General features: G+C 38.3%; 1 protein-coding gene across 2 annotated transcripts in view; it reads right to left on the bottom strand.

Moving 5' to 3' along the window:
• Positions 1-27,547, bottom strand: part of CORIN (corin, serine peptidase) — a 123,563-nt gene that overhangs the window by 55,189 nt on the left and 40,827 nt on the right. For both annotated transcript variants that reach the window (XM_014954314.1, XM_014954305.1), the window contains exon 4: positions 20,444-20,654. In XM_014954314.1, the coding sequence (XP_014809800.1) occupies positions 20,444-20,654 (211 nt within the window). The remainder of the gene's footprint in view (positions 1-20,443; positions 20,655-27,547) is intronic.

Below are 27,547 nucleotides of genomic sequence, written 5' to 3'. Positions count from 1 at the left end.
ACAAAAAAAAAAAAACCCACCACCCCCCACCTAAACACAAACCAAAAAACCATCACCCACCCACTCAGCAGCCCACAACAAACCAATAATCTTGGGCACTAGAGCATGCCCTGAAGAAACATGTCTACACGTTTCTTAAATCCCTCCAGGGATGGTGACTCCACCACCTCCCTGGGCAGCCCATTCCAATGCCTGATAACCCTTTCAGTAAAGAAATGGTTCCTATAAATCAACCACTTTACACTATAGATATCTGCAGCCATCCGGGGAGTCGAGCTCTCCCTCCATAGCAGCTGGCTGCATGGTGGTGACCCTCCCTTGAGTAGGGACACCTCTCAAGGTTACCCCCCAAGGCTGAGAGATCCCTTACCTGACACCAGACAGCAATGGGTTGGTAAGTGACATTTTTTGTGTGCATGTAACATTTAAGATACATAAAGCAAGCTACACTGTAATCTTTGTATCCCATCCTAAATTTAAGTGTAGTAAATAGCAGAATATTGACTGGCCAATCCATCTACTTATTAAATATTTTACATACCTAAAATTTCTGATTAAAACTCAATAAACTAACGACCAGATCAGATGTGAGTGATCTCTGACTCTTCTCCTACGACTGTTTCTAAGTTCAAGTCTGTGCAAGCTGAAGCTGAGATTTCATCAACAGTTGAACCAATGTAATGGTTTAGTGACACCAAGCAGGAAAAAGCTTGCTCTTCATCCTCTCCCTTCCACAGCTGTGCAGACCTGCCCCTCTCTGACTTTGGCAAACGCTTTCATGAGCTTACAAAAAATCATTAATTTGGCAAAAAACTCTTCATCTTTTTGACTGGGTAAGCTTTCTGAGAACTTAACTATGCTGAAACTGCTCATGGTGAGGATCAACAACCACCAGACACAAACCATAGAAACCCACAGTGGAGAGGAATATATCACCCCCTTTTTTAGCATTTATGAGCTCTTACACTATTTCCCCTGAGTAGTCAAAGCATACTGAGTGTCAAATCAAATGCAATAAATATCAACATGTCCTGAATTGTTTTTTTTTTAATACAATTGGGGCAGTTATTCCTAAGTATATAATGAAAAAATATAACTCTGGCTTTGACTTGTAAGTAAAAGGTCTTATTTTTTTCAAAAGCATTATTATGCATTGCTGGCTTTGCTTTACTACAAAATATTACAACACCAAGAACACCAAGAACTTGGTGAACACCAAGACTGGGAAAGTATGCCTTGCTTTTTATTCGTTTTCTTATCTAATTTAGAAATACAGTCTCCACTGTCTTAACTGTCTATAACTTCAGGGTCATCTGCTGAGATCATCAACAGCACTGTAAATAAAGATAATCAGAGAGGTACTTGTACTTAAACAATTATATCATTTATCATAATCGTGAGCTGTCTACACCAATACCATATGTGATTCACGACTGTTAAATTCCAAAAAGATTCAGCAGAGAAAGTGATGTAATTGAAGTGAATTTCAGCTAAACAAACATTACATTGACCTGGGAGGTGATCTGGCACAGTATTTTGTAAGGAAATAAAAGTGCTTAATGTGGAAAATGTCAACCTACTCTCAATGGAAGGAAAAACACGTAGAGAGAGCTAGAAATACCTGTTATATTGTTAAGTGTGGCGCTCCTACAGAAACAGCTGACACATTCAGAAATGCTTGAGAGAATTTCACCCATACAAGTCCATAGGACCCAAGAGGCTGCATCTACAGATGTCCAGTGCTTTTGTAAGGCCTATCTCTGTCATCTCTGAAAGGGGAAGTTGTTCACAACTAGAAAAAGGTAAATGTTGCACCCATCTTCAAAAAAAGGCCAAAAAGATCAAGCGGGCTAACTTTAAGTTACTGATCAGCCTGATCTAGTCCCGAGGAAAATCACAGAGTGAGTCCTCCTTGAACACATTTCTGGGCACAGGAAGATGATAATCTGGAGCAATCAACATAGATTTATCAAGGGCAAATCATGGCTGATCAGCCTGATTGCCTGTTATGATAAAATAACTAGACACATAATACTGGGTTCTATCCTTGTTTGGCATCTTTATCAAGGACCTGGAAGAGGTGCCCAAGTGTGCTCTTGGCAAGTTTGCAGATGACACCAAACTGTGGGAAGCAATCAATGTACTTGATGGTAGAGTGGTAGAGCTGCCATTCAGAGGGACCTAGGCAGACTGGAAGAATGGACCAAGAGGAACTTTAAGAAATTTAACAAGGGTGAGTCCTGCACTTTGGAAGAAAGAACCCACTGTAAAGGTGCAGCCTGGATACTGATTGAGAAGTGAAACAGGTTATCCAAAGAGGTTGTGTAATCTCCATCCTTGCATGTTTTCAAGACATAGCTAGGTAAAGCCCTGACTACGTAATCAATGTACTTCTGCTCCACTGAAGAGGGAAGGAATATCATGATAACAATGAACAGTTTCAGAAAAATGAAATTACTTACTGTTTGACCTACTTAAATTTGGTCTGTTGAGGGAAATTCCCATAGAAAATGAAAACAAAACTGAAAGAAATATCACAAACTAACATAAAATTAGAAAGTTGAACTGAATATACTGACATTTTTCATAATGTCGGGTGAACTACAAATTCTTGATTTACTGGAATTTGGAAACGACTTGAAGAACTATTACAGAACTAGTTACCCAACAGAAAATAAATTGCCTAGCCAAGAACAATCCAGTATTCTGATATTTTGTTTGAAGTTTCAGAAATAAGTACATATAAAAACACAAACACAGATACACATGCACAGACACTTCTAAATATCAATGTACTTAAAGTAGTTTATAGTAAGTCTAGTCATTAATGAAAGTTGTCATATTTGAAATAGCTAATTTATTGCAGAAATATAAATGCATGAGTCTGAATCTTTACCATATTCTTTTCTGTAAAGATGCAGAGTCTCCTTAGTGTTTGAGGAGAAACAAAGGGCTATTTCAAGAAATAAGTCAATCTGTCACTCAAGTTTACATCTTGGGGATCATTGTCAGCCTGCACTTCATTTTGTGTCTTCACATTGAGGCCACATTTAGATCCCACAGACCATATTTAACATGTTTTGTCCCGTACCCCTACACTGGTTAAATTTTCAACACAACCTTTCGCAATTTATATCTAAATTACTGCGGAACATTTTGGGATTTAGCAAATGCAATTTTGCTTCATTCATAATGCCACAGAAGAGATATTTTTCCTCATACCCCACTTAGATCATATAATCTTTCTCTTCGTGTCTGACTTTGGTTGCACCTGCCCACCCCAAAAATGTGGCTAGAACTCATGCTTAGGCACAAGCAGCCTGAACTGAAAAAGCCCACAGTACACAACAACTTACTGTTTCATTTTACTGTAATAGAGAAAAACAGTACTATTAGCAACTATGTGATACAGCAGCAAACCTCACAAGCAAGGAATAAAAAGCTGCCAGAGCTGCCTGACCACTAGTAGTAACATGAAGTAATTGGTGTAAAGAAAACTATTCCCTTGCATAGGTATTCTGAAGTCAGTATGGTTGCCTTTCTCTTCTTAGTACCCAACAAGAGGAATGTGCTGCCAGTGTTGTTACTGAGTTCATTACATGTTCTAGTTGGAACCACTGCTTCAAAAAGGTATCTTTGAGATATATTCTCCAGGTAATGCTAAGGACTTTTGCACAATGCACTTTACATGCAAGCCAAGGACCTTTATCTCTAAAATTGTCTCTTGCAGCTTCCTAGTTGGCAGCTTCCTTGTTGTGGAAAGAAGCAGATAGATTCTAAAATAGTACTTTTCACCACCAGATTGGGATGTGTCAAAAGGTGGAAGATTTCAGCACCATAAAGCACGTATCTGGCTGTGTACAAAACCAAGAACAAATGGTCCCTCCCGATGACAGGAAGAGCTGCCACTTAATAGTTCTGCACATTGTACTGGCAAATTAAAAGTTTATTATCTGACTTGTAATGGCTCTTCAGATAAAGATGTTCTAAAATATTATTCTGTTTTTTACAGGACCTATTTGATATGGAAAGAAAGAAAGGGCACAGCAAGAGCTCTGCAGTACAAACTAATGCTCCTTACTGGAGCCTGAGAAACTCCCTAAACAAATGGGATTTGGCAAGACAAGTGACTGTCCCCAGTCAATTTCATGTAGGGTTTTGGACATTTTTAGCTTTTCATTTTTAACTAATCAACTACTTCTAAAACTTTATATTAGCATAATCAGAGATATTCACATGAGCAGACCACTGGTTTAACAGGGGCTCCTTAACGCAGAAAATGCCAAAAAAAGCGCTGCTACTTACTATGGAAGGAGAATGAGTTCCAAAAGATCTGTAAGAAATAAGATGCCATATAAATAGCATGGAGTATTGATTTGATCTATTTGTGGATGTGATTTATTCAGATTGATATGCTTAGAGTTAACATTTTGTTTACTTTTTAGGAAAACACACAATACGCTACAAAATTACATTACAGTGAAAAGAAACATAAACAGTGATTCTACCTCATTAACTGTAAATGGCTCCAACTGGTCCGATGGAGCATACCTGATGATCACAAATAGTGATTTGGAGTCTCTAGAGAAGCTCTGACAAACCAGAAAACATAGGATTATCCAGCAATTACTGCAATATTTGGCCCAGTTTCAGTGTTCAGTCATGTGTGCTCCATAAATTAAATATTTCTGGATAATGATCAAGTTTAGTTTGGACATAAGTCCTAACCTACTGAAGGATGAAAAGATGATTACAAATCTCCATCTTGATTAGTCTTATTTACAGCTACTTAGGGACCAATCATTTTAAAAATAAACTGGCAGGTCTATGGCAATCTTACCATAATTTATTTGGAGCCAGTGGCAGGCACAGAAGCAGGTTATAATAGATTAGGGTGTGATTCTGCTCTTCAGGATATTCGTGGAAAAAACTCTTGCTGAAGATGGAGTTTGATGAAAGACCAGATATGTGGCATATTTTTAACTCTGTGGTTGGTCTCCCCACACTTAAAAGCTTGTACTTGGGTTATATCAGCTGCATAGAAATATCAACATTAAGAATCATATGGCATCAAAAGAAATAAAAATGTTCTTTATAGTTTATTACGAAGTATATTAAGTATAAAGAGAATAAATAAGGGTTTTTAATTTGTATAAGGTATCTTTAGAGAAGCTAAGATTTTTATATCAAATATTCATTGAAGCACATACCTACAATACAGTGTATGCTCTGAAACTATCACGTTAACTGATTTTAAGCTTCCAGAGAGGGTGCATGCTGCCTGACAGCAGATGATCTGACTTCCTCTTCATGCCAATCACATAGACTTCATTTAAATTGGAATTCAAATTGCCTGATTATAATCCTACATTGATCTCACTTAAAGACATTTACATTTTTAGATTAATTATTTTCAGAAATTATTGCTTCTGTAATACTGACTTCTCTTCCTCGCAATCACATTGCCATGCACAAGGCTCATCAGTAGACTCTTTAAGTCACTCAGGTGGTTGTTACAAGTACTAGAAATTATCAAAGGCATATACAACAAGAAGCAGTAAGGAGAGGGAAAATCTTTCAGGCAGTTACTTTCTTCTTGCTGCCGAATTGAACAGATTTTCTAAGGAACAGTTATTCAAGGTAACTCAAGGATTTGGCTCTCAAACTCAGCAGCCACTGAGGCAATGGCTCTTGATACGTCTCTTTTGGAAGCAGCAGCAGCAGCATATACAGTTCTTGCTCCTAAATGCCTGTGTTGCTTTCAGTTTTGCACTAACAGCTGTTTGCAGACTGTACAGAAAAGCCAGGTCAAGTCACTGACTCAGCTGAAAAGTAATGTGATAAAAAAAAATAAATAAATAGTATTCTATTTTCTCATCTGACAATTGCATCAGCTGTGCCAAATGGATACAGGCAAAGCAGAAATAAGCCATCAGGAGAGGGAGGGTTAGAAATTGCTACAGCTGACAAAAGCATTAAATAAAATATACAACTAACCATCCTGCAGGTACTCTCCATGCAACCTGGTAAATTCCATAATATAGCTAGTGCTCATATATCTAGTGCTCGTTATTTTTTGTGGCATTTCTTTGTGTCTTCACATCAGTATCTCCCATGTAAAAGCACTGCCACAGCCACGCCCTATTGAGAAATTCATTATTGCAATTTTTACCCTCAAACAATAGAGGGTAAATGACTTGCGAGAGGTTATAAACGAAGTTGGTGTAACCAGAGCTGGAAATACAGCACGAAGATCACTCTTAGAACACAGTTGTTGGCTGGACTGGCTAAAGGTCACATTTGCGGTTCAGCAGACACCCTGCCTGAGAGCAGACTGATGAACACGTTCAGCTACTGCTGGTCCCCATCACTCCTCTCTCACCAACTCCATCCCTTCAGCTGTTCTAGGATAACTGTTTCTGTGGCCATACAGTAAGTTGTATTCAGGTAGTGAGCCAAGTTAAAAACAACTGTATTTTGCTGGGCTTTTTTTCCTTTTTCAGCCAAATCCATTTACGTAAAAGTTTAAGCTGGCATGGCTACCAAAGGAAATATTAATCATACTGGAGCCTGGCTACAGACCACTGTGGTGTAATCCACTGTATCATTCATAGGCACACAGGCTAAGAACCATGATAGATCTGAGGCAGAACAAAGGAACAGGTAATACAATTGTGAGAGACAGCTGGGCAGCAGGGGAAGGGGGGGACAAACTGAAAAACCCAGGAAAAATGCAAAAATTACAAGAAGAAGAAAACTGAGATTGTCCTTTGTGTTTCTACAGTCCTGAAGTCAAACAAGTTGAAGTGACAAACTGACACACCAGTCATTGTTAGTTCTAATTGTCATTAAAACTTTTGGGGATTTTCTAACAATGAAGACTTCCACAGAATATAAATGTCAGAGAGGGAAGTTTCTACAGTAGAGCAAACACCCACACCCAGCTTTACAGTTTTTTAGAGTGACAGTTCTTGTGCAATCTTTCTCTATACCCTCTCACAGCACTCCAAAATGCAGAGCAGCATATTCAAAGCCACTGAATAGAGCTATATGAGACAAGCTCATAAAAATCTCAGTACTACTTTTTGATTCATGGATTTGTAAATAAATGGGCTGTTTACAGTTTCAGTTTCACATAATAGAGAAAATAATGTATTTTCATCTTTCATTGCTCAGTTTTCATCTTTATCTTGGAAATCGTTTGGAAAGAGTGCATTTTCTTCTCTATATTGTCTCCAGAGATGGGTTTAAAACTGAAATTTGCTTCTTTACATAGTAATAAAATCTAAAAGAAGCATGATTATTTCAAATTTTTGTGGTTATTTCACTTGACAAAATTATATTGAATCCATATAGCAACATTTAGGGAAGGAGCCTCAACCCCATGCAACACTTTGTAGTAGTGAATGCAGACGTAACTACACAGACATTTCTGATTTCCCACCTCATTTTTAGCACAAAGGCATGTACTGTTTTCATGAAGCAGGTTCCTGTGTACAGGTACAAAAATGCATAATTAACTGGTAAAAGGACTACATAGGGCGCATGGTCTGAGAAACACCTAACGTTTTAATGGAGAAAAAAGGCCTCAGAGGTGATCCTGGCAAAAGGCAGCAGCAGCTCAGCTCCCCTGAGGTGGGGGATTGAAGAGTGGCTCCAGTTGCTTACACAAGGTTTATGCCTACTATTAATTGGCTGAGTTGCTGGTAGATGCCCACTCATCTGCCTGCAGGGACTGAGTATAAGGATTTACAGCTAGTGCAGAAAGCCCGTTCTCACTCATACACTCATGAATATTTGATCTGCTGTCATGAGGCTGGCAATTACAGATGAGCCACAAGAGGAATGCCCTTTCCAAGAGACTGAAAAAAGCCTGGTTTATACAATGAGAATGAAAAAGATGGAAGTCCTGAATGGATTGCCTGCAGCATGGAAGAGCATGCAATCTGTATATTGGCTACGAGAAAACAAAAGTCTCCGAACCAAATAAGATAAAAAATTTGGACTGGAATCTGTTCTGTGGGTCCACATAGATGCCTTATATTTTTTTCCCCTAAAAGTTACAAGTCCAGTTAACCATTTCTTAATAGTTGCCATATCTGGTAGCAACAGAAAAGAGACAGCTAAAGAGTGACTCTTGCAAAAGTCTTAACAAAGAGCTCACACAGAACTCTGAAGGCTGCTCAGACAGAGGAAGGAAATATAAATTCCTGATTCCAGTGGAAGTGGAACTGGGAACAAATCCAAAGATACCATTAGATTAAAAAAGACTCCTCTTATCCACCCAGAAATGAATAAAGGAAGCAGCAGCTGCTGTTGAATTTAACATCTCTTTCAGGCCTATCAACGTTCTTCAGACAATGTGGCCAAACTCAGCCAACATCCATAAAGATGGACACATGGAGTCTCTACAATGCAGGTTAGAATTCTTCATCAGTGTAATCATTTATTTTGTAGACAAAATCCAGATATATTATTTTGACTAAAAAAAAAGTAGTGATTTCTATCTGCAACCAGCAAAAAACAGAAATTCAGAAATCCACTCTGACCCTTCAGTCCCTTTCTGGATATGACAGCACCATATGTCACACCTGAGCTTACAACACCGTAAACCACCTCATGTATACCCTGTACAGCAGAAATACTTTCTATTTTCTAGGCAAAGTGCTACATAAATTTTGCCATACAGCATTGAAATTATTACCACAAAATAAGCTAGCAAAATGATTTAATGTGGGGGGTTTTTTATGACCGTAATTAGCTGAGGGGAACTGTCCTGACTAAAGCATTCAGCCCTTCCAGAGTTCTCTTACTGATCCCATCACTTGATTCAAACATGACAATGAAAATGGAAGAGATGCAGTAAAATAATTCATTAAAGCTATAGTTCACCCAGGAATAACTTTAAATAAATATTATTAAGAATGCTGCTACAATTATGAGCTACTTTTACAATCTTGTATCGTTTGCCAAAACTTCTCCTAAAATAAGTCAAATTTCTGAAAATTCTCGCCTGATGTTTATCTGCAAATGCTGAGCATGCTGTTGATTTCATTTACTCTATAGAAATGCCTCTTGCAAAAATGAAGCTCCTAATACGCCTGAGAATCCAGGTTACAAGATCTTTTGATGTTGGCAAACAAAATTCACACTTGGCAAAGCCAAGCTGTCCCAGCGAAATAGAAGTCCTCCGACTCAGCCAGTGCTATTTCAACCACAGCACTGCTACACAAATTCTGGAGTAACAGCGAGTAAATCCCACACCGTGCAGCTGCTCTAACTAATTGTATGACCAGGGTAATAAAGGCAGCCAAAACAACACTGTGGCTTAAGGACAGCCTCCCATGATAGATACCCTAAATTTCATGTGGCTTTCCAGAACTCGTGCTTCCCTGTGCACTTCAGAGCACCGTTGAAAGGAAGACCTCAAGAATCAGCCTAAATTAAAACTTTTTGAGCTGCACCCTGTCAGGAATCCTAAAGAACCACAGAGCCATCTATCACTCATTTACACTCCAGGCTCCTCTCTGTTGGGTTCATTGTTAAGCCGTTATCATGCTGCTTCCTCACATGAAAGTTGTTTCACAAAGACTTCAAGCTGGCAGGAGCAGCTGTCATTGAGAGGAAGAAGCTGTCCTACCCCTCCTCAGCCCGGCTTCTGAACCTCTCCCTTCCTCTCTCCCCTGCCTCCTTGTGCCAGCGTGACACTTCATGCTCTTACACAATGAATCTGATCAGTCACTCCCAATTTAATTCAGATCAGTTTCCTGATCCAATATGTCCTGGAGCTGAATAAATACTCCTGCCAGAACATGGCAAGGGCAATGCTGGGTAACAAGAAGCAGGGAAATAAGATAAGACTGATTCTTTCAGCAGTGTTACCAAATTATATCAACTTGAAATCTACCATGAAACAGCGGTCTAGAACATGTTCTCCAGAGAGGCTGTGGAAACTCCATCCTTGGAGATACTCAGAACTCAACTGGAAATGGGCCAAAGCAACCTCATTCATCTTTAGAGTTGGCGCTGATCTGAGCTAAGCGGGTGGACCAGAAGAGCTCTGGAGGTCCCTTCCCACCTGTGTGATGCCATGATTCTAATTTGCCTGTCCTGCCTAGCCTGGGAGCAGTACAGTACTTAACACTATGGTCTCCTCCAGGGTGACAATGACTGCTCACAGGAGAGACAAACTTCAGAAAGCTTAGTATGTCTCACTCACTGAACTCTCATTACTTTTTAACTACAGGTGGCTTAAAAGTTATTTGTTAACAAGCTGGGCACTAAAAGAGGCTAAGCATGAGCTGAAAAGCATATGAGTTCTTGAATAATCCTTTAACTGCTATTCAACCCAAACCCTTTTTGTTTATTAATTTCTGCAGAAAACAGTGTACTCCTACCTACTAGAGGAGTTTTGCTATAGTAAGATAAAATCTTCCCTCATCTATACCATTCTGGTTTTGAGCCCCAGTGCACAAGTCTGATAGTTTCCTACTAGTGTTAATACCCCCGCAACGTTTGTGAAAACGCAAGGTTTTATTGATAGCTCCTGTCCTACAATTATTGCAATTTATTAGATGAAATCAATCTCATTTTGGAAAAAAAAAGTATATTTTCTAGCAGCTATATTAAATTGTCAAATTAACAAAAAGCTGTGTTCGTTTTATGATTTGTTTTAAGCAATGATTTCAACTACTTAAATGGTTAGTATTTATTTGTAAATAATAATATATTGCATGTGTAGGAGGATGACCTGTGATTCCTAGTTAATATACTAACTTAGAAATCAGAAACCACAGCTTATAACAGATAATTTGCACAGCAAATCATTAGGACAACAGGGCTGGAGGCAATCAATCAGTAAAATCACAAAATATCCAGTCCTCCTGATTTTCTTTTCTGCTCCTTCCTTTCTCTTAACTCCCTGAGCAGCAATGAAATATGTTTTCAAAGGGACATTCCCATGCCCAGATTGTTCTCAAAAATGTTTCTCTGTTTGATAACCTTTTAACTCTGATCTGCCCGTAACTCCCTCAACATAGACTTTGAAAGGAGATTCTTCTGTGATTTGGAAAAGTTTTCCTGGTGAGTACATTAGATCAGTGGAGAGGGTGAAACACTGCGTGTAATTTTGATGCTGCCTGTTATGGAAACCACTGGACCACAGACATCATTCTGGCCAACATAGGATGCCATTTTCTCTCTTTATATTACTTTTCTGGCTTCTAATTTTTTAATTAATTTCTTAAGCATTCTCTTCCTTCTGTATATTGACTTTTTTTACAAATTATACATACCAATAATTGTAAATAGCCTTTATTTCTGGGCAGAAAAAGGACAGTTCTCTGAATGGTGGGAGAAGGGGGAGAACATACTCTCCAGCATCTAATTTCTCTGTCCTGATTTCCCTACATTTTGTCCGTGGTTTGTCCTTCCCCTACACTGCATCTGCCATCTACTGGCACATTACTGTAAAAGAGTTTGGCATCAGAGACTTACCATCAGGTCTTTTTTTAATGTTGGACCTGTGCCCCAGCTCCAGTGCTACCCCTGGCTATTGGGAGGGTCAGTGACATGAGGACTCTCTCAGGAACACCCACACTACCTCAGCCATGACATTGATACACAAGCTTTCAGAGACTATGATTTTTCAGAGACGGGTAAGCCAAATTTTGGGGATTAACTTCTTGTATCCGTAGGTATATAAATTTCATAAACAGAAGTTCCCCTTCTACTTCCCTTCTCCTCCCAGCTTCCAACAGCCATGATAAAGAGCTTACCACTTATTACAGCAACCTCCCCACCAAATTCCAAGTTCCATTGCTCAAATACTTGGAGATACTAGGAACTCTCAGTGATGACAGGAATGCTTTTCCATAAGCAACCCCCCCTTTTTTTTTTCTGTTTTTACCCAGAACAAATATTAGGCATAAAAAACTTGAAAGGGTGCTTTTTCCCTTTTTTTCCAAAATTATAGACATCTGGAGAAAGGGTCCCCTAAGAAAACATGTTAATCAACTTTAGATATAGGCATTTTGGTAAATGCAATATCATTACCTATACTTTCTCTAGCACTCATCCTAAAAACAAACTTTCTATATGCCACCTTTATACTGTCTCAGCTAGACCAAGTAGTAATGGTTCCTAAGGTGATGAATGCAACATGTTGACTTCAAGGTCTGAGTTCTGAGGGACAATGCAAAATGTAATGTTCTCATTAGCACATTTTTTTTCTGCCTTATAATTAGCAGTTACACAATGCTAAAAAAATAACTCACAGAGTATGAAATTATTCATGAGTAATATAGGCTGCATTGAGAAGAAAAATATATCTTCAGAAACGCTTCTTACTGAATGTTGTTTCTTCAAAATTTCTTCATTTCTTTCTTGGCAAAATGGTCAACACCAACCTTTCAGAAATATGTGAGCATTCCTTTTCTTTGAAGTCAGATGTAAACCAGCTGTTTATTAACTCACTGTCTTACTTGTATCTCATGAACGACGTGTTCTAGTCATAGGACAGCAGAAATAAAATCTTGTTTCTTGAGCAGTTATCTTTCCTCAGAGCGGGACATGGGGCTTGAGGATTTGTTTTCTTTTAATTCCTTCTCCATGAAAATACTCAGTCGCTTTCTGAATCTGCGTATTGTGGATTTTCTTTGTCCATATGCACCCATTTATTACTTACTCAATTTTCTGTTTGAATTTTCTCTGATTTGATTCACTGTCCTTTTATGTAGTAAAAGAATTCAGGTATGTTCAGCACATTCACTGAAATGTGGTTTCAGTGATGACCTTGCTTATGATATCTGTTACTGTATATAAATACTTCCAAAAGTACACAGAAACTTTTTAGTGCTATTTTACAGATATCTTAAGCAGATCTTTTTTACTACTTTGAATCTCTACCCTGTACACCTGCCAACCACTTCACTCTCTTGTTGCTGTAAATCAATTCTATTTCACCCTGAGTTAGCACATTATCAATTTGAGGGTAGACTGAAGCTGAAACTGAGTATTTACACTGTGCAGGAAATTCTTTACTAAATTTTCCTCAGATGTTGACTATCTGCCATTAACAACTCTATCCTCAGCATTTTACTTCTGAAAGAATTAGATCATACAATTACCATTATTATAGCCATTGGTGAAATTACAGCTGTCCGAAGGCATATTGACTGGCACAAAGGGCACAATAAAATAAAAAAGTATTCATTTGTTCTGCTATTCATTTGTTCTGGGCCTTCACAAGTAACACACCCCCTGTGTGTTCCTCAGTTTTTCTGCTAAACAGTAGGAATTACATCAATTTCCATTATAGGAACCATTAAATCAATGAAAGCCTCAAAAATGAGCACCAGTGGCAGAGAGAGCACACTACTTGTGTGGGGAAGCATTCACTACTTTATCACCCCCTCCTCCTTTCTAATTTTTGTATTCTCTTTTGACAGGATTTGACTATACATGTTTTTCATTAGCTGAATCTTGGAGGTTATGTGGTTCAAGTGAATGTGCTTCAAATGTGCTTAAATGAACCACAACTAAATTCAAAACCCGAAGGCTGGAGTGTGGCTCAGTTATGTGTTCAAAGACAGATTTTACAACAGTATGTTTTCTTGTACATAATCAGTCTGTTGGATTCTCAAGTGCTCAAATCCAAAACATGGCAATATTTAAAACAAACAGGTGTGATTTCAAACATTTTAGATATAAAGCACTTAAAATCATAGAATTATTTAGCTTGTAAAATACATTTAAGATCATCAAGTCCAACCATTAACCTAACACTGCCAAGTTACCACTAAGCCATGTCCCTCAGCACCACATCTACATGTCTTTGAAATGACTCCAACAATGATGACTCCACCACTTCCCTGGGCAGCCTGTTCCAATCCTTGACAACCCTTTCAGTGAAGAAATTTTTCCTGATATCCAAACTAAACCTCCCCCGACGCAAATTAAGGCCATTTCCTCTTGTCCTATTGCCTGTTACTTGGGAGAAGAGACTGATCCCCACCTCTCTCCAACCGCCTTTCAGGTAGCTGTAGAGAGCAAGAAGGTTTCCCCTCAGCCTCCTTTCCTCCAGGCTGAACAATCCCAGCTCCCTCAACTGCTCCTCTTAAGACTTGTTCTCCAGATGCTTCACTTCATTTCATCCACTGAACATCACCTCTGCTTTATTCGTGATTAAAAATTTGAAGTTAATAATCTTCTCTTTCAAGGCCAATGAATAGAATTGATGGATCTCCTTGATAGACCACCACTGCCAAAACTCCAGCTGGAATAGTGTCTTTGAGTCATGTTAACTTGCTTGGTCTAAAGAGGCACCATCAAAAAGAATACATATTAAAAGGATGAAGCAACTCCCACAGGGTGTAAAAAGCCATACTGGCAACTCAGGAAACAACTGGTAACCACTTTATAAGCATCCGAAAGCAGCTTCCACTCCGTGCACTTGGGTCATGGCAAAAAATACACTGGACTCAGTCATGAGAGGAACATAAAAAGACAAGCTAATGGGGGTAGCAGAAAATCATCCCACCTTCTTCCTCAGAGGACTGGTAAGTGATTGTCACCAATGCTGTAGCCTACATTTTTAATCAGGTAGCACCCATTCTAACAAAACCATCCTAGACAGGATTATGACAGAGGATTCTAAATCTCCTTCCAAGAGGGTTTCTCAACACGGTTACTTCAAAAAGGAGCCTGAAACATAACTTCACAACATCTTAAAAGCTGCAGAATGGCAAAGTTAACTGTGCAACTATAATTTGGCATCTCCTCGCAGGTGCATTGTAAAACAATAGCACAGCAGTCACAGGCTACCTATCAGACTGCTTACCCAAGGTTCCTAGCAGCTGCTATTTTCTCTTGCCATATTTACCTGCTTTTGTTACCAAAATTAGGTAGATTAAAATAAGACTGAAACATGTCAGTGGAGGATTGCCTATCCAAACTCATACATATTCATACATCATTCATACACAATTAAACCCATTATGGACTTTGCATAATAGATACTGACTTAAATGTATGCTGATAGCTTCCTCTTCAAAGTCTTAAAATAAAAATTCTCATTAGCTATGTAAACAAGATCTATGTGACTCAGTCAACTTTTTCTCCTAAACACTTCAAAAGCCTCAATTAACTCTACAAAATAGTTTTTATATAATGTTTTATTATTTTAAAGTCTAAGTGTGCACTGCGATAAAAGAAAATCAAATAAGAATTAATTTCACTTTAAGCAGGAGAAACAAAGAACATGGATAAGCTTAGAGAGCAGTTCAAAAAAGCAGGAAAAGGGAAATAAAATAGCCACATTACTGACCTCATTCACAGCTATACAAAACATGACAGACAGAGATCCCTGACTCTGTGAAGTTTGATTCATATCCGCATTCTAAGAGGACTTGAAAGAAGTTTTCTTCCTCTCCTTCTTGTACCTCATCCCAAATTTGTTTTAAACTGTTGTCGGCTTACAATAAAAGACATCAGGTGTATTTCTGAATTTGTTTTTTGGACCTAATATTTCATCCTAGGCTGAGTCCTTAATGAAAATGAGACATTTTATTTTCTTCCTTTTTATAAATTAGAGAAAATAGATTAAGCCAACGTACAAGAAATAAAAAACCACTAAATGTGATTTGCCTCTATGAGTCATAACAGAGAAGCTCTTCAAAGGATATTTGACTGCATACAAACTATTCACAACTTCTTAGAACCTTTTTCCTATTAATCTAATTTTCACTAGTTATTTTTCCCCCACCCCAACAGACCATGTAGCCCTACTCTGATCTCTTTGGCTTTCTACAAGTCTTTATCTGGCTACTGTTGTCTGTAGCATAGATATTGCAGCAACAACAAAAATAGTTGTTACATATAGACTTTCCATGACAAACTCTTTTGTAAAAAAGATCCTGAAAATCAGAGACAGCATCTTCCCTTCATTATTTTCTCCTTTAGAATGAATGTGAGAGAAGATAAAAAGTAAAAAACAAAAAGTCAAATTACAGTGGAGACTTTTTTCCTCTCACATTCTTACGTATTAGATCACATCTAAAGTGAATAAATGATAATGAGTTAACTGAATTTATAGACTTTAAGTGAGAGGAAAAACAACATTATGCTTAAAGACACAGGACACAAGTGTTACAGGTTCAGTTCTCTGCTATACTCCAAATTTCTTGCTCAGTCCTGGCTTCCCTGATTTTCTCTTCCTATCCTTTAGTTGTTTTGTTTGGCTGGGTTATAAACTTTGAGAGGCAGCAGGGTGCCCCTCAGTGCGTGCTTGTACAGCTTCCAGCACAAAAAGCCCTGATCTCAGATGGAAACTCTGAGCCCCAACTCAAGACCAATCACTTCACAACTTTATTTCTAAAGATATCTGACGTGAAAAAAAGCATAGTGAGTAAACAGATAGAGAAATGCAAGGTGCATTAGCATTTTACCTTGAGAGCATATTACACTTTTTTATTTGCATTGCCCTAATACTATTTTCTAGGCAGAGCTTTAAATAAGTTTGACCTCCAAAGATCTGAGACCCTTAGGATCTATCACTGGAAGACATTTCCTCAGCTTTCTGGAATACACTTCTACACAGAAGATTAGTGAAAGTACTCAAACTATTCGTTGCTGCTTTAGAAGACAGCACAACAGCAAAGAGGTATTATGAGAATCCATAACCTTCAAATTTATTCCCATGAAAAAAAGTCCAAACTAAGCCATATACATAGGCCGTCAGGATCTTACTCCACTTGCCTATTTTACCAAGTTTTTGGATGAAACATGAGTATTCACAGAGTGCAAGAAATATTAGAAAGCATCATTCAATGAGTTTTTCTGCATTATGCAGTTATAGGCTGACCCACTATGAACTTCTCTATTGACTTTTTAATATTTAAATTTTACATTAATTTTGGTTTTAAAATACAGCCTTTTTTTCTTTCAAAAATCTGAAAACACTGCACACTAACTTTTTTTCGGGCTTTTTTTTTCTTCTTAAATGCAGTATCTGAAGTCCATAGGGATCTACAGAATCAAATGCAAGTGAGGTGCTACAAATAAACATCCACTACATTGCAGTAACTGACCTTTCGCCCACTCTTAGTGTCTCCCAATGGATTAGATGCTAGAAAGAAATTCTTTACTGTGAGGGCAGTGAGACACTGGAACAGGTTGCCCAGAGAAGCTGTGGGTGCCCCATCCCTGGAGGGTGCCAGGCTGGATGGGGCTTTGAGCAACCTGGTCTGGTGCGAGGTGTCTCTGCCCAGGGCAGGGGGGCTGGAACTGGATGATCTTTAAGGTCCCTTCCAACCCAAACCATTCTATGATTCTATGAACAATTTTCAAGAGCAACAATATCATGGTAGTTTTCAGCAATCCCAGCACCTAACTACATTGTGTGTTACACAAATACTGAGGATGCTCTCTGCCTAGAAGCTTAATCGCCTTCAAGCATTAGTGAATACAATGTTTATAAACACATGAAAGATAAATGTGAAACAGACATTAAGTTTAAATATCAGAGCAAAGCTATGTAATGACAGCACACTGTGTGCCAAAGATTAGTGTTTGTAGCTTTCCTTCTTGTTGCTTCTTTTAACACATTGTTATAATTATTGCTCCCATGGCTGCAGCTGCCAACACAGACTCCCTCGACAATACCTAAGAATAGACATCTGAGCATCACATGAGTTTCATTTCTTCTCCAGTGTTAGCAGCATTTGTCAAATTATGCTTTACATAAATTTGAAACAATTGCACCATAAAACAAATTAAGTATCAATAGATGAAAATTATGATCAGAGATGCCCTGGCAATTAGAATGAAACAGCTGTAATTGGCAGAACTAGTGACTACGTCAGTAGCAATTTTTCTCCATACTAGTCTATATTTTTGATACTGTATGTTAAAAAAAAGCATAGTCCCAATAAAGGGCTACAGCATATGGACATATTCCCATTCATTATCATCAAAGTCTGTCCACAGCGGCTCTTCTGCTTCTCCTTCAGTATGTTTCTACCTCCCACATTCAGGAGACCTAAAACAGGTCTGTCTCTTCCTTTTCCATATCTGCACTCAACACACACCACGTAACTTCCCGTTGTGATACCAAGAGCTCTTCATACCAACAAAGAGCTTTCTTCAGATCTGTCATGTTCAAACCAGGACAAGATCTCACTGAGAGGAGTTATTGGAGGAGGAGGGAAAGAAAAGGTGGTAACTACTTTATGCAGATACGATGCTTCTTCAAATCACTCTTCTTGGCTTTGAAATACATCTGTTTGCCTGCAATAATTGGGCGCTACAAGAAAAACTGTAATCACAGCAATCACCCAGTTGCCTACAGAAAAAAAGCATTCTCTTTAAAGAAGGGAGCGGAAGTTAAACTAGGACAGCTTAGGTTTAGCAAACCAGATTTAACAAACCAGCGCTCTGTGAATCCACCCTTATGGTTCTTCCTCTGGTTGCCACTCAGCCTACATTTTCAGCATCACCCATAAGACACTCTGAAGACGTACGATTCCTTGAAGTGAAATCGGATTCTAACATAATCCTGCATAATTTACAGTCTCACATTGGACTTTCTTCCCAATCAGCCTGCAGGGGCCAGAAGAGTTTCCACAACTAATATTTTAAAATAAGAATAGAGGGAGGCATTGTGACCTCCAGAATGTAAAGCAGGACATGGAAATCCTGTTCCAGCTTTGATGTTAAAAATTAATGGGAGAAGTTTGCTGCTGGGGAAGAACAAACAAACAAACAAAAAAACCCAACAACAACTAAAAACCAACAGTAACCACACACACAAAGAAAAACCCTGACTCTTGAATATCGAAGTATTTTTGTTGCCACCCAAAACCAGAGTAAAAACCTCCATGCTCCAAACTTTAGTTTAACTTCTATTCTTTTTAAATTAGCAAGGCAGCTGTCATAACGCAAGCCCTGCAAGAAAGATGTCTTTAGGAAAGAAATAGAAAAAGAAAGGTAAATATCTTACCCTTTCACAACTCTATTTATTTGATTGATTTATGAGCTTTGCACTTTAGAAGCACACTGCTCACTCTCAAAAGGTTTGTGAAAGTCAAATTCCAAACAAGGGAATAAGTGAAGCAACAGAGAAATGGCCTCTTCTACTGTTGAATGTTTAAGAGCATCAATTTTTCTTATTTTGTTCTATGATTTCTAGAGACAGCAGGTAGCTTAAGGCTGTATGTTACCAGATCTTTAACTGCAACAGTTGTCGTACTGAATTGGAATGGGGGAGCTATAATTAATCATGCACTGAGTTAAACAGGTTAATTGAATACAGTTTTCAGTAATCTAACAAAGATACACACAGAGATGTATTTGGATTAAACAGCTCAGCCAGTCTAATGGTCAGCCTTGTTCTACCATTACCCATGCTGCCTGACCTCCATCCTAATCCTATCCTTATAATCATCTGTACACTTTTTTCCTGGGTTAATTTTCTGCCAGTTTAGTGAATTGGCCAGTCCAGGAATTACTCTGACACAATGGAAATGTCAGGCATCTACTGCCTGGAGCAGGACTGTACCTTTCATTAGCACCCATATTTTAGACCCCATAGAACTTTTTTCAAAAGCATCCTATCCCTTGTAAACTGCACAGCTTTCAGCTTCTTGGTTCTTCTTCTGTTAATTTAATCACTTATTCAATTGCCATATTCTCTGTAACTGAATTTCACAGTGGAGAAATTGGAAATAAGGAGATATTAAAATTAGGAGAAAGAACTCTACCCTTTCTCTTTCCCCACCCAGAAACATCAGAGATTGTGTACATATTAAAAAAAAAAATAATCCTCTTTTCCTTTTATTTTTATTTTAGCCCCTTAAACTCACTGATCCTCTTTCAAATCAAACTCAAAGAAAAAACTACATGCATGTAATACTAGTGTTATTTAATTATGTAAATACAGAAAACAAGACAAGCTTCTTAAGCTTCCAAAAAAGTTTTTGTCACTTTGAATCCATCCTGCTAAACTAATACCATAAAATATATTTAAAGTATCAACTTTTCTGAAGGAAAAGACTAATAAAAATTGAAGTTTAATTTAACTAACAGCCACCACACCTTATGCCAATACTATAAATACCCAGTGCACTTATGTTGTTACAAAGCATTCCCTTTTGGCACATCCAGATTGGAAAAATGAGGTACGAGAATTTTGGACAGCCCTCTTTAAGAAAATCACCCTGACTGCTCTGATACCACAGTTTTATTCCATACAGTGGCAATGCTTTTTCTAAGAGAAGTCTATTGTAGTTGGCTTATCACGGCAGAAATGTTGTGAATATCTTTGACAGACCAAAGTTTTGCAATGAGAAGGTCATAGGCTTAGTTTGGATCTTCCCTTGTCTGATTAGACAGAGCGTATTTTACCACAATTGGCTCTAGCCACTGACTGATTTTCATTCCCAAATACCTGTCATCACCGTCACTGATGCATTCAGGAAGAGCAAGACTACAGCCAAACAGCATGATGTGTTGATAGCAGCTGAGACGACTGAGATAACTGAAGAACTTCAGGAACTTTTCCATTTCAATACTTTTGACAATGGAAAGAACTGAAGTTACAGTGGTGTAGTTATATGGCAGCATTTGGCATTGGCTGTTGGTGATATTTATGCAGGCACCTGTGAAATCAAAACAATATATTTAGAACAAAAATATCACCGTTTATTAGTTGGTTCAAAGCATTTATTGAATTGACTAGTCAGCACATATGATATATAAGCAATGCCTGTACCTCACAGAAAAGACAACATTCCATCATGCTATCATAATACTGTCAAAAAATAAGAAAAAAAGGAATCTGGAGAAGCTTGGTAGCTTAGGTTCTTACATAGTTTCACAATCCTCTGACCTTCTACAAAACCGGACTAGAAATAACACAAAACTTTCTGACACTGGTTGGATGAACATACAATAAGAATAACCTGGATACAGACAACTTTGGCAGAAACTAAGAATGGAAACCACACAAAAAAAATAAGGCTGATTGGGTTCTGAACCTGCTCTGGTTTGGGTGTTGCCATAAAGTTTCTCTTTTTGCTACTGTTCTACTTTGCAGCCAGCCTTCCTGCCAAAATCATCAACTTGCTTCCTTATTTTTCCCAAGGCAATGGTTTTACCTTCACAGTCTTTCTTCTCTATTCTACCAACACTGGATTATCTGATATTACAGCCTGAACACCTACCCTGTCCTAAACTGTTGTCCCACTCTCGACCTACAAAAGCATCCTTTCTGTGCTCATGCACTGTTATTTGCAGCAGGCTTTCAGCTCTGCATGATAGCAGACTTGACTTCCTACACAAAGTTCTTAAGAGTTTCACAAGCCATACATCAAATTCAGAATTTTCATCAAGAAAAATTATTAAAATCTAATATTTATGACAGGTCTCCCTTCTTTGATGAAAAACTTTCTAGGCCATTTAGTCAGCTTCCAGCAGCATTTTTTCACACTCAGAGCATATCCACATTGTACAATAAGCAGGGACCAAAGCCTGTTCTCAAGGCCAGGCTCTGCTACTAATCATGATGTAAACAAATCAAACTCATGCTAAATGACCATCTGAAGGCTAGCCTTCTGAAGGGGGAGAACTCTTGAACACATTCATGCCTTAGTACTCATGTTCTTATTATCGGAGCAAACCGGACATTAACTAGCACCAAATGGGGTAGATCCTTTCCATCATCAGACATTTTGGGACTGGCTTCTTCCAAGAATTATGTGGGTCATTTGCACTCAACCATCTAACTTGATAAAAGCTGGGAATACAAAGCAGACAAGATGCAACTCTTAGGGTTCAGCAAGTCTGTCTCTTCCTTACTTTTCATTCTAACCACACCCTTCCCTGTCTAAATGGCAAGTGGCAAATTCTAGTATCCATGAACTAATTTAACCTCACATAAGAGTAAGGGAAAGCAAAGCATAATGAAGAAAAAAAAAATCATTAGAGCTTTTTCAAGTCACGATGCCTTTGAAGGGATAGACAAAAAAGGTGGGTTTCAAATTTTAGCTTGACTCGGTAAAAAACAATCCCTAGTTTTTCAGCCTGATGAGTATACTCAAAGTAGCCCCTTTCGCCTTCTCCCTCTCCAGAAATCTCAACAAAAACTTGGAAATTGAATCTTGCCCCACTTAAATTAACAGCAAGTCTCTCCCCTGATTCTAATCAAGCTAATTCACAAGCCCCCATGTTAAGATTCTTAGCACCAGTGTACACCCATTTTCTTCTACACTCTCTTCTCTCTCCCACAGCAAAGCGATTAATGGATCTGTTCATCCAGGAATCACATTTTTCCATATAATTCAGGCACAAATTCTGCATTCAGAATTCAAAGTAAATGCTGGGAGATTAACAAAAAAGTAGTGAGCCTCCAAATTAAGAGAACTTACAAAATTGCAGAGTACAGCTTTCAGAAGTGACTTTATGAGTTAGTACCACATGCCAATGATTTTTCAGTGCAACTTCTGCTCTGAAATCATGCACGTATTTTTGAAAATACCACCAGGATGATCATCAAATCTACCTGTTTGCTGTAACACCAAAATCTAGTGATAAGAAAATAGCTTCCCAGAGGAAAGGGAAAAAAAGCAAAGTCAGGGAAGGAAATTCACTTCAGAATCACAAGTTTTCTTTTAAAAGATGCCATCTCTTTTATGACTACTACCTTTTGACTTTTGAACAACATCTTGACCTGCTATAAAAATGTAAAAGCTCCCTCCATTTTTTGCATTATATTTTGCACTTGAACAAACTCATTGCCATTTATTTGTACTGCAAAGGTATATTTTTATATAACATTTTTATTGCTTGGGAAAGCTTAAGAAGAAAACACAAAAGTTCTGACCTAAAGATTAAAAATATTGAAGCTTTTAAGGAGAAATTCTTTAAACTGCTAACCTGCCTACAGTTACCTCTTGCCTACATTCTTTTGTTGATGCTTGTACTACATTTTCAGTAACTGTTTTGATAAGAGCATAACATACCCACACAAAATTCTGTCTCCCCCACCCACAAAAATTTCACACTGAAGTTAGTTAAATAAATCACATTATACTAAATTGAAGGGGGGGGGGAAGGGGAAAGGGGCACAACACAGGGCTTACACAAGTGGAATTTCAACAAAATGATTCACAAAATCATCATGTATCTCCTGAGGTACAATTGCAAAATAGCCCCTGGCACTGCTTCACATGCCAAGAAGCAGTGACATTTTGGCTAAGATCATGTGCAAGGGCTGCTTTGGACCTTTTATAATTCACACAATCCTGAAAGAGAAGGGCTACAGTTCTTGGAGCTATCTGATCTTTTTAGGAGTGCTTAGCGGCTGGAAAATACGGCACTGAATTCAACATGTAGGGCCAAGATATAATTTTTTAGCAGTTTTACAAGAATTTCTAAAACACAGATGGAAGGAGGAACTAAACGCAAGACTCATCCTTGCAACAGAATCATGATCCATATTCAGTTCCGTGAATGTTGCATTCCTGTAAAATGACATCAGCATTAATCCCAGGCACATCCATATCCTGGAATGGTCTTCTGGAAAGCAGGTGCACGGGTTAAGAACCTCGTTTTTTTAACACGTGTCCTCAATCCACCTCTTCAATTATCTGTTCCATTATTCAACCAGCAAGTAAATTACAGTGCAACAGGGGAGTGTCCCGTACCCTCAACACCTCTGAGTCAAAAGGCGTAACTTCAGGGTAACAGCAACTGTTGTGTCACAGGGTTACGTACATCCCAGGTTCTCACTGCAGTAGTAACAAGCGCTACAGTCTCAAAAACCTCCAGTAAATTAAGGAAAACTATCTTGTGTTTGTACACGTTTAATTCTGCACAGGATCTCAGGAACAGCACCCCACTGGCTCACTTAACACCACACAGAGCTGCAGAGCACAGGTGCATCAGCCCCCCCCCGAACTGGCCCACAGCCCACCTCTAACCCAGCAGCAGGCAGAGAGATATCTTCACTGCTTTGCAAGTGACCTCTCAAGTTCCACACAACTGCAAAAGTTGGTCATGCTTTTGAGTAAGCACACTATTACAGAGCAAGGTTGTTTCGCCTAAACTGGGACCAGAAGAAAACTCAAAAATTCTCTGATTGTTTGCACAGAACGAGTCCCTCCATTAATTCTTGCATCAATCCCAATAACTGCGATAGACGGAACGTATCTGTCAGACAGGCAAGTCTGCTCAGTGCCAAATTGCTCTGTATGTAGGCAAAAAGTGATACAGACACAGCATTCTACAGAGCAAGGAATAATTTATTTTAAAGGCCATTAAAAGTAGGAGAAAAGCTATTAAAAATGCAAGCAAAAGGGACCGCTTATTTAATGAGAAGTAGGTATTTAAATAAAAGGATTAAAGATATATAAAAGATATGAAAACACATTTTAGTATGAATAGCAGTATTAAAAAAAAAATCTGAACAATTACACTGAAAAACAGTCACAGATATAAGAAAATAATGCAATAAAGCTCAAAATGCTTAACTATTATATACCAAATTGCTAAATTCTGCTCCATACGTACAGGCTAAGTGCGTTTTATAAACTATGTGGCTCTGCAGCACCAGAATGCTAACCTGACTGATGGTATAACACCCCAGTACTGAACATGTTACAAACCAAGCAGGAAATAGAGCAGAGATGAAGATAAATGCCCAATACACATAGAAAAACCTCAACCTATTTACTTCTTTTCTCCAGCAAAGATTCATTAATTATGGGGAATACAAGGCACATAAACTAGTTCTGGCAATACCTAAGGGGTGAAAAAAAAGAGCAGTGAATTAGAATAACAACATGTGAAAAAGCCGTTGATCAGAACAGCGTGGTTCCTAATTATATGGGTCATTTCTGACATTCATCTAAATTAAGAGTTTTCTGTTTATCACCAACTATTGCCAGATGGACTGAACTGGTAAAAAAGGGCTTCCTTCTACTCCAACAATTGCAATGCAACTCTACAGTTTCATATTCAGTGCTGCTGAAACCAATTTAAACAACACATTTTCCCTTTCCCTCTCTTCTCTTCAGATTTTTCCCAGATTGTAGTACCTATGGATTGCATCTGCACAAAGTGAAGTAGACTAAAGGGCTGAGCTGACTGAAAATAACCACCTACATTCTTTCCCCAAAGGCAATGCAACCGGAACTGCAGCTTAAGCTTGATTAATCATTTTAATGATTAATCTTCTCTTTTCTCTCTCCTCTCCTACTGCATTTTTTTATTTTTTTGGTGGGCACAGGGTAGAGAAGAGAAAGAGGGCAAAACCAACTATTTCATTTGGATCAGACTATTGGGTTCAATAGCTTTTTGGCAGCAAAAACATCTGTTGTATGCAGCCTCACTTTCATATCCTATATCGTCTGCTGATATTTCACTTAGTAAATAATCTTTTTAATCAGTGCAACTTTTACAGAACGTCTTCAGCCAGCTCATGGAAAATGAAAGTGTTCTATTTGCAGCAGCGATCACTATCCACTCTGATACAGAACATAACTTAGTACACTCCCAGTAGTAAGTCAAACAGTTGCAGTCCATAAATTCAGCAGTAAAGCCTCTGTAAACCCAAAGAAAAATGGTAACATTCACCTGGCTTTTTCATAGCCAAAGCTCTACAAACATGGAATGAAATCTCACCTTTAATCATACAATGTTTTGAAAATTTCTAGGAATCCCATTAAAAAGAGCAAGCCCACATCAACTCATCCATTCTAACTTAGAAACTTGTCTACCTTGCCGACAGCAGCAATTTGCAGACTTCTTGATATGGGAATGACCACCAGCAAATCAATTGTTTTCCAATCACCAGTTGCTACATTCTCCTGACCTTAAGAGGATGTGAATCAAACAGAGCCAAAACAATCTCATATGTGAGACATATGAAGTTATAGAATGCCTTTTTTTCCTCCTCTGTCCTGTTGCTAGCGAAAATCTGGATTGTCACAGACTTTTGCTCCAGATCAAAGGAGCATGGCATTCCACCTAGCATCTGGTCCTCTCAGCAAAACTTCTTTCCAAAACTCATTACTGTCCTCAAAAACTTGAATACCTCTTTTAATTTACTATGACATCTTGGTACATTTTTCATTTCAATTAAAAGAGAAGATGGACAGATTTTCTTGGGCTCCATCCAGCTATGAATTTCTCACGTACAGTCTGCTTGGGACTGAACATCTGATCTAGCATTTCAGATGTTTTCTCCGTAACTCAGGAAAAGTGCCCCAATGAGTGATTTCACTTCAACAGATGCCAGGAACTGGGATCTCTCCTGTGGAATCCACCCAGCCAGGAAACCTACAAACTGTTTTCTCCTTAGTTCAAGTATCAGAGCTAAAATCAACTATTTCACAATGAAAGCATAATCTCTGTGATTTTTTCACATGAAACTACCTCGAAAAGATGATTTCCACAACTCAGGGCAGCCTCTGTTTTCTGACATGAGGGACAGCTCGGCTGCTCAGTGTGACGCCGGGTGACTGTTCCCTTCTGAACACATTCTCAATCCCTTCCTTGCATTTTTTTCACACTCCTAGAAAAGTTGCACATTTTTTCTCTTCCAGGACACATTATACCATAACATAGAACATCAACCAATCCTTACAGAACAGCCTACAGCCATATTACACTCTTAAAGAAAATTAAAAGGATACATACAAATTCTGGAGGAAAAACACCAACATTGGTACAGCTAGGAAGAGCACTCCTTGGGTGCTCTTTTAACCCCTTGAAAAAGTACAGTTAAATGCAGGATAGCAGATCTTAAGAAATCTAAGAAACTAATTATATGATCAAAGATTAATAAAACCAAAGTAGTAGTGGTGTTGTACTCAAGCACTACAAGAAAAGTAAGATCTGAAGGGAAAGGTATTTTTAATTACAACACCTAATCCAGATAAAGTATTATTAGCATTTCAGTCAAAGGAAAATTCAGCCGATAGATTATAATGGTTTACCAGTGTCTTCTGGCCTTGACAGTTCCACCAATGGCTAAAATGTATCACAGCACCCTCCAGCCAAAAGCTTGCACTGTATTAACTACTTTTTTTTGTCTCTCATGGATAGAATTCATTTCTCATAATTAAAATAAAATTTAGATATAGTTATTGCGTTTCTCACCATCCAACTCTATTTTAAACTGGAAATACATGCACGTAATTTTCTCCAAGTCAAGTCTGTTTTGCACCTGATGGCAATTGGCAAGTGATGTCCCTGTCTTCACCTCACCCCGTGAGCTTCTCCATCTTATTTTCTCCCTCTGTCCTGTTGAGGGGAGGGAATGAGAGGAGCAGCTGAGTGGGCATCTGGCAGCCACCCAAGGGCAACCCACCATAATCTTACAAAAATATTCTTTCTTTCCAAATTCAAGTAACATGAAAGAATAATTGAAAACGCTATTCTACAAAGGAGATTTAGTTTCAACTCATGCATTGCTGTATGGCCTGTATAAATCTTTTCTTTAGCTTGCCCAGATCCCACTTAGCCATGTCAGATTTGGATAATTTTTACA

The sequence above is a fragment of the Calidris pugnax genome, unplaced genomic scaffold, assembly GCF_001431845.1.
Source record: "Calidris pugnax isolate Ruff unplaced genomic scaffold, ASM143184v1 scaffold67, whole genome shotgun sequence".
Taxonomy (NCBI): domain Eukaryota; kingdom Metazoa; phylum Chordata; class Aves; order Charadriiformes; family Scolopacidae; genus Calidris; species Calidris pugnax.
This window is presented reverse-complemented; position numbering and strand designations above follow the sequence as displayed.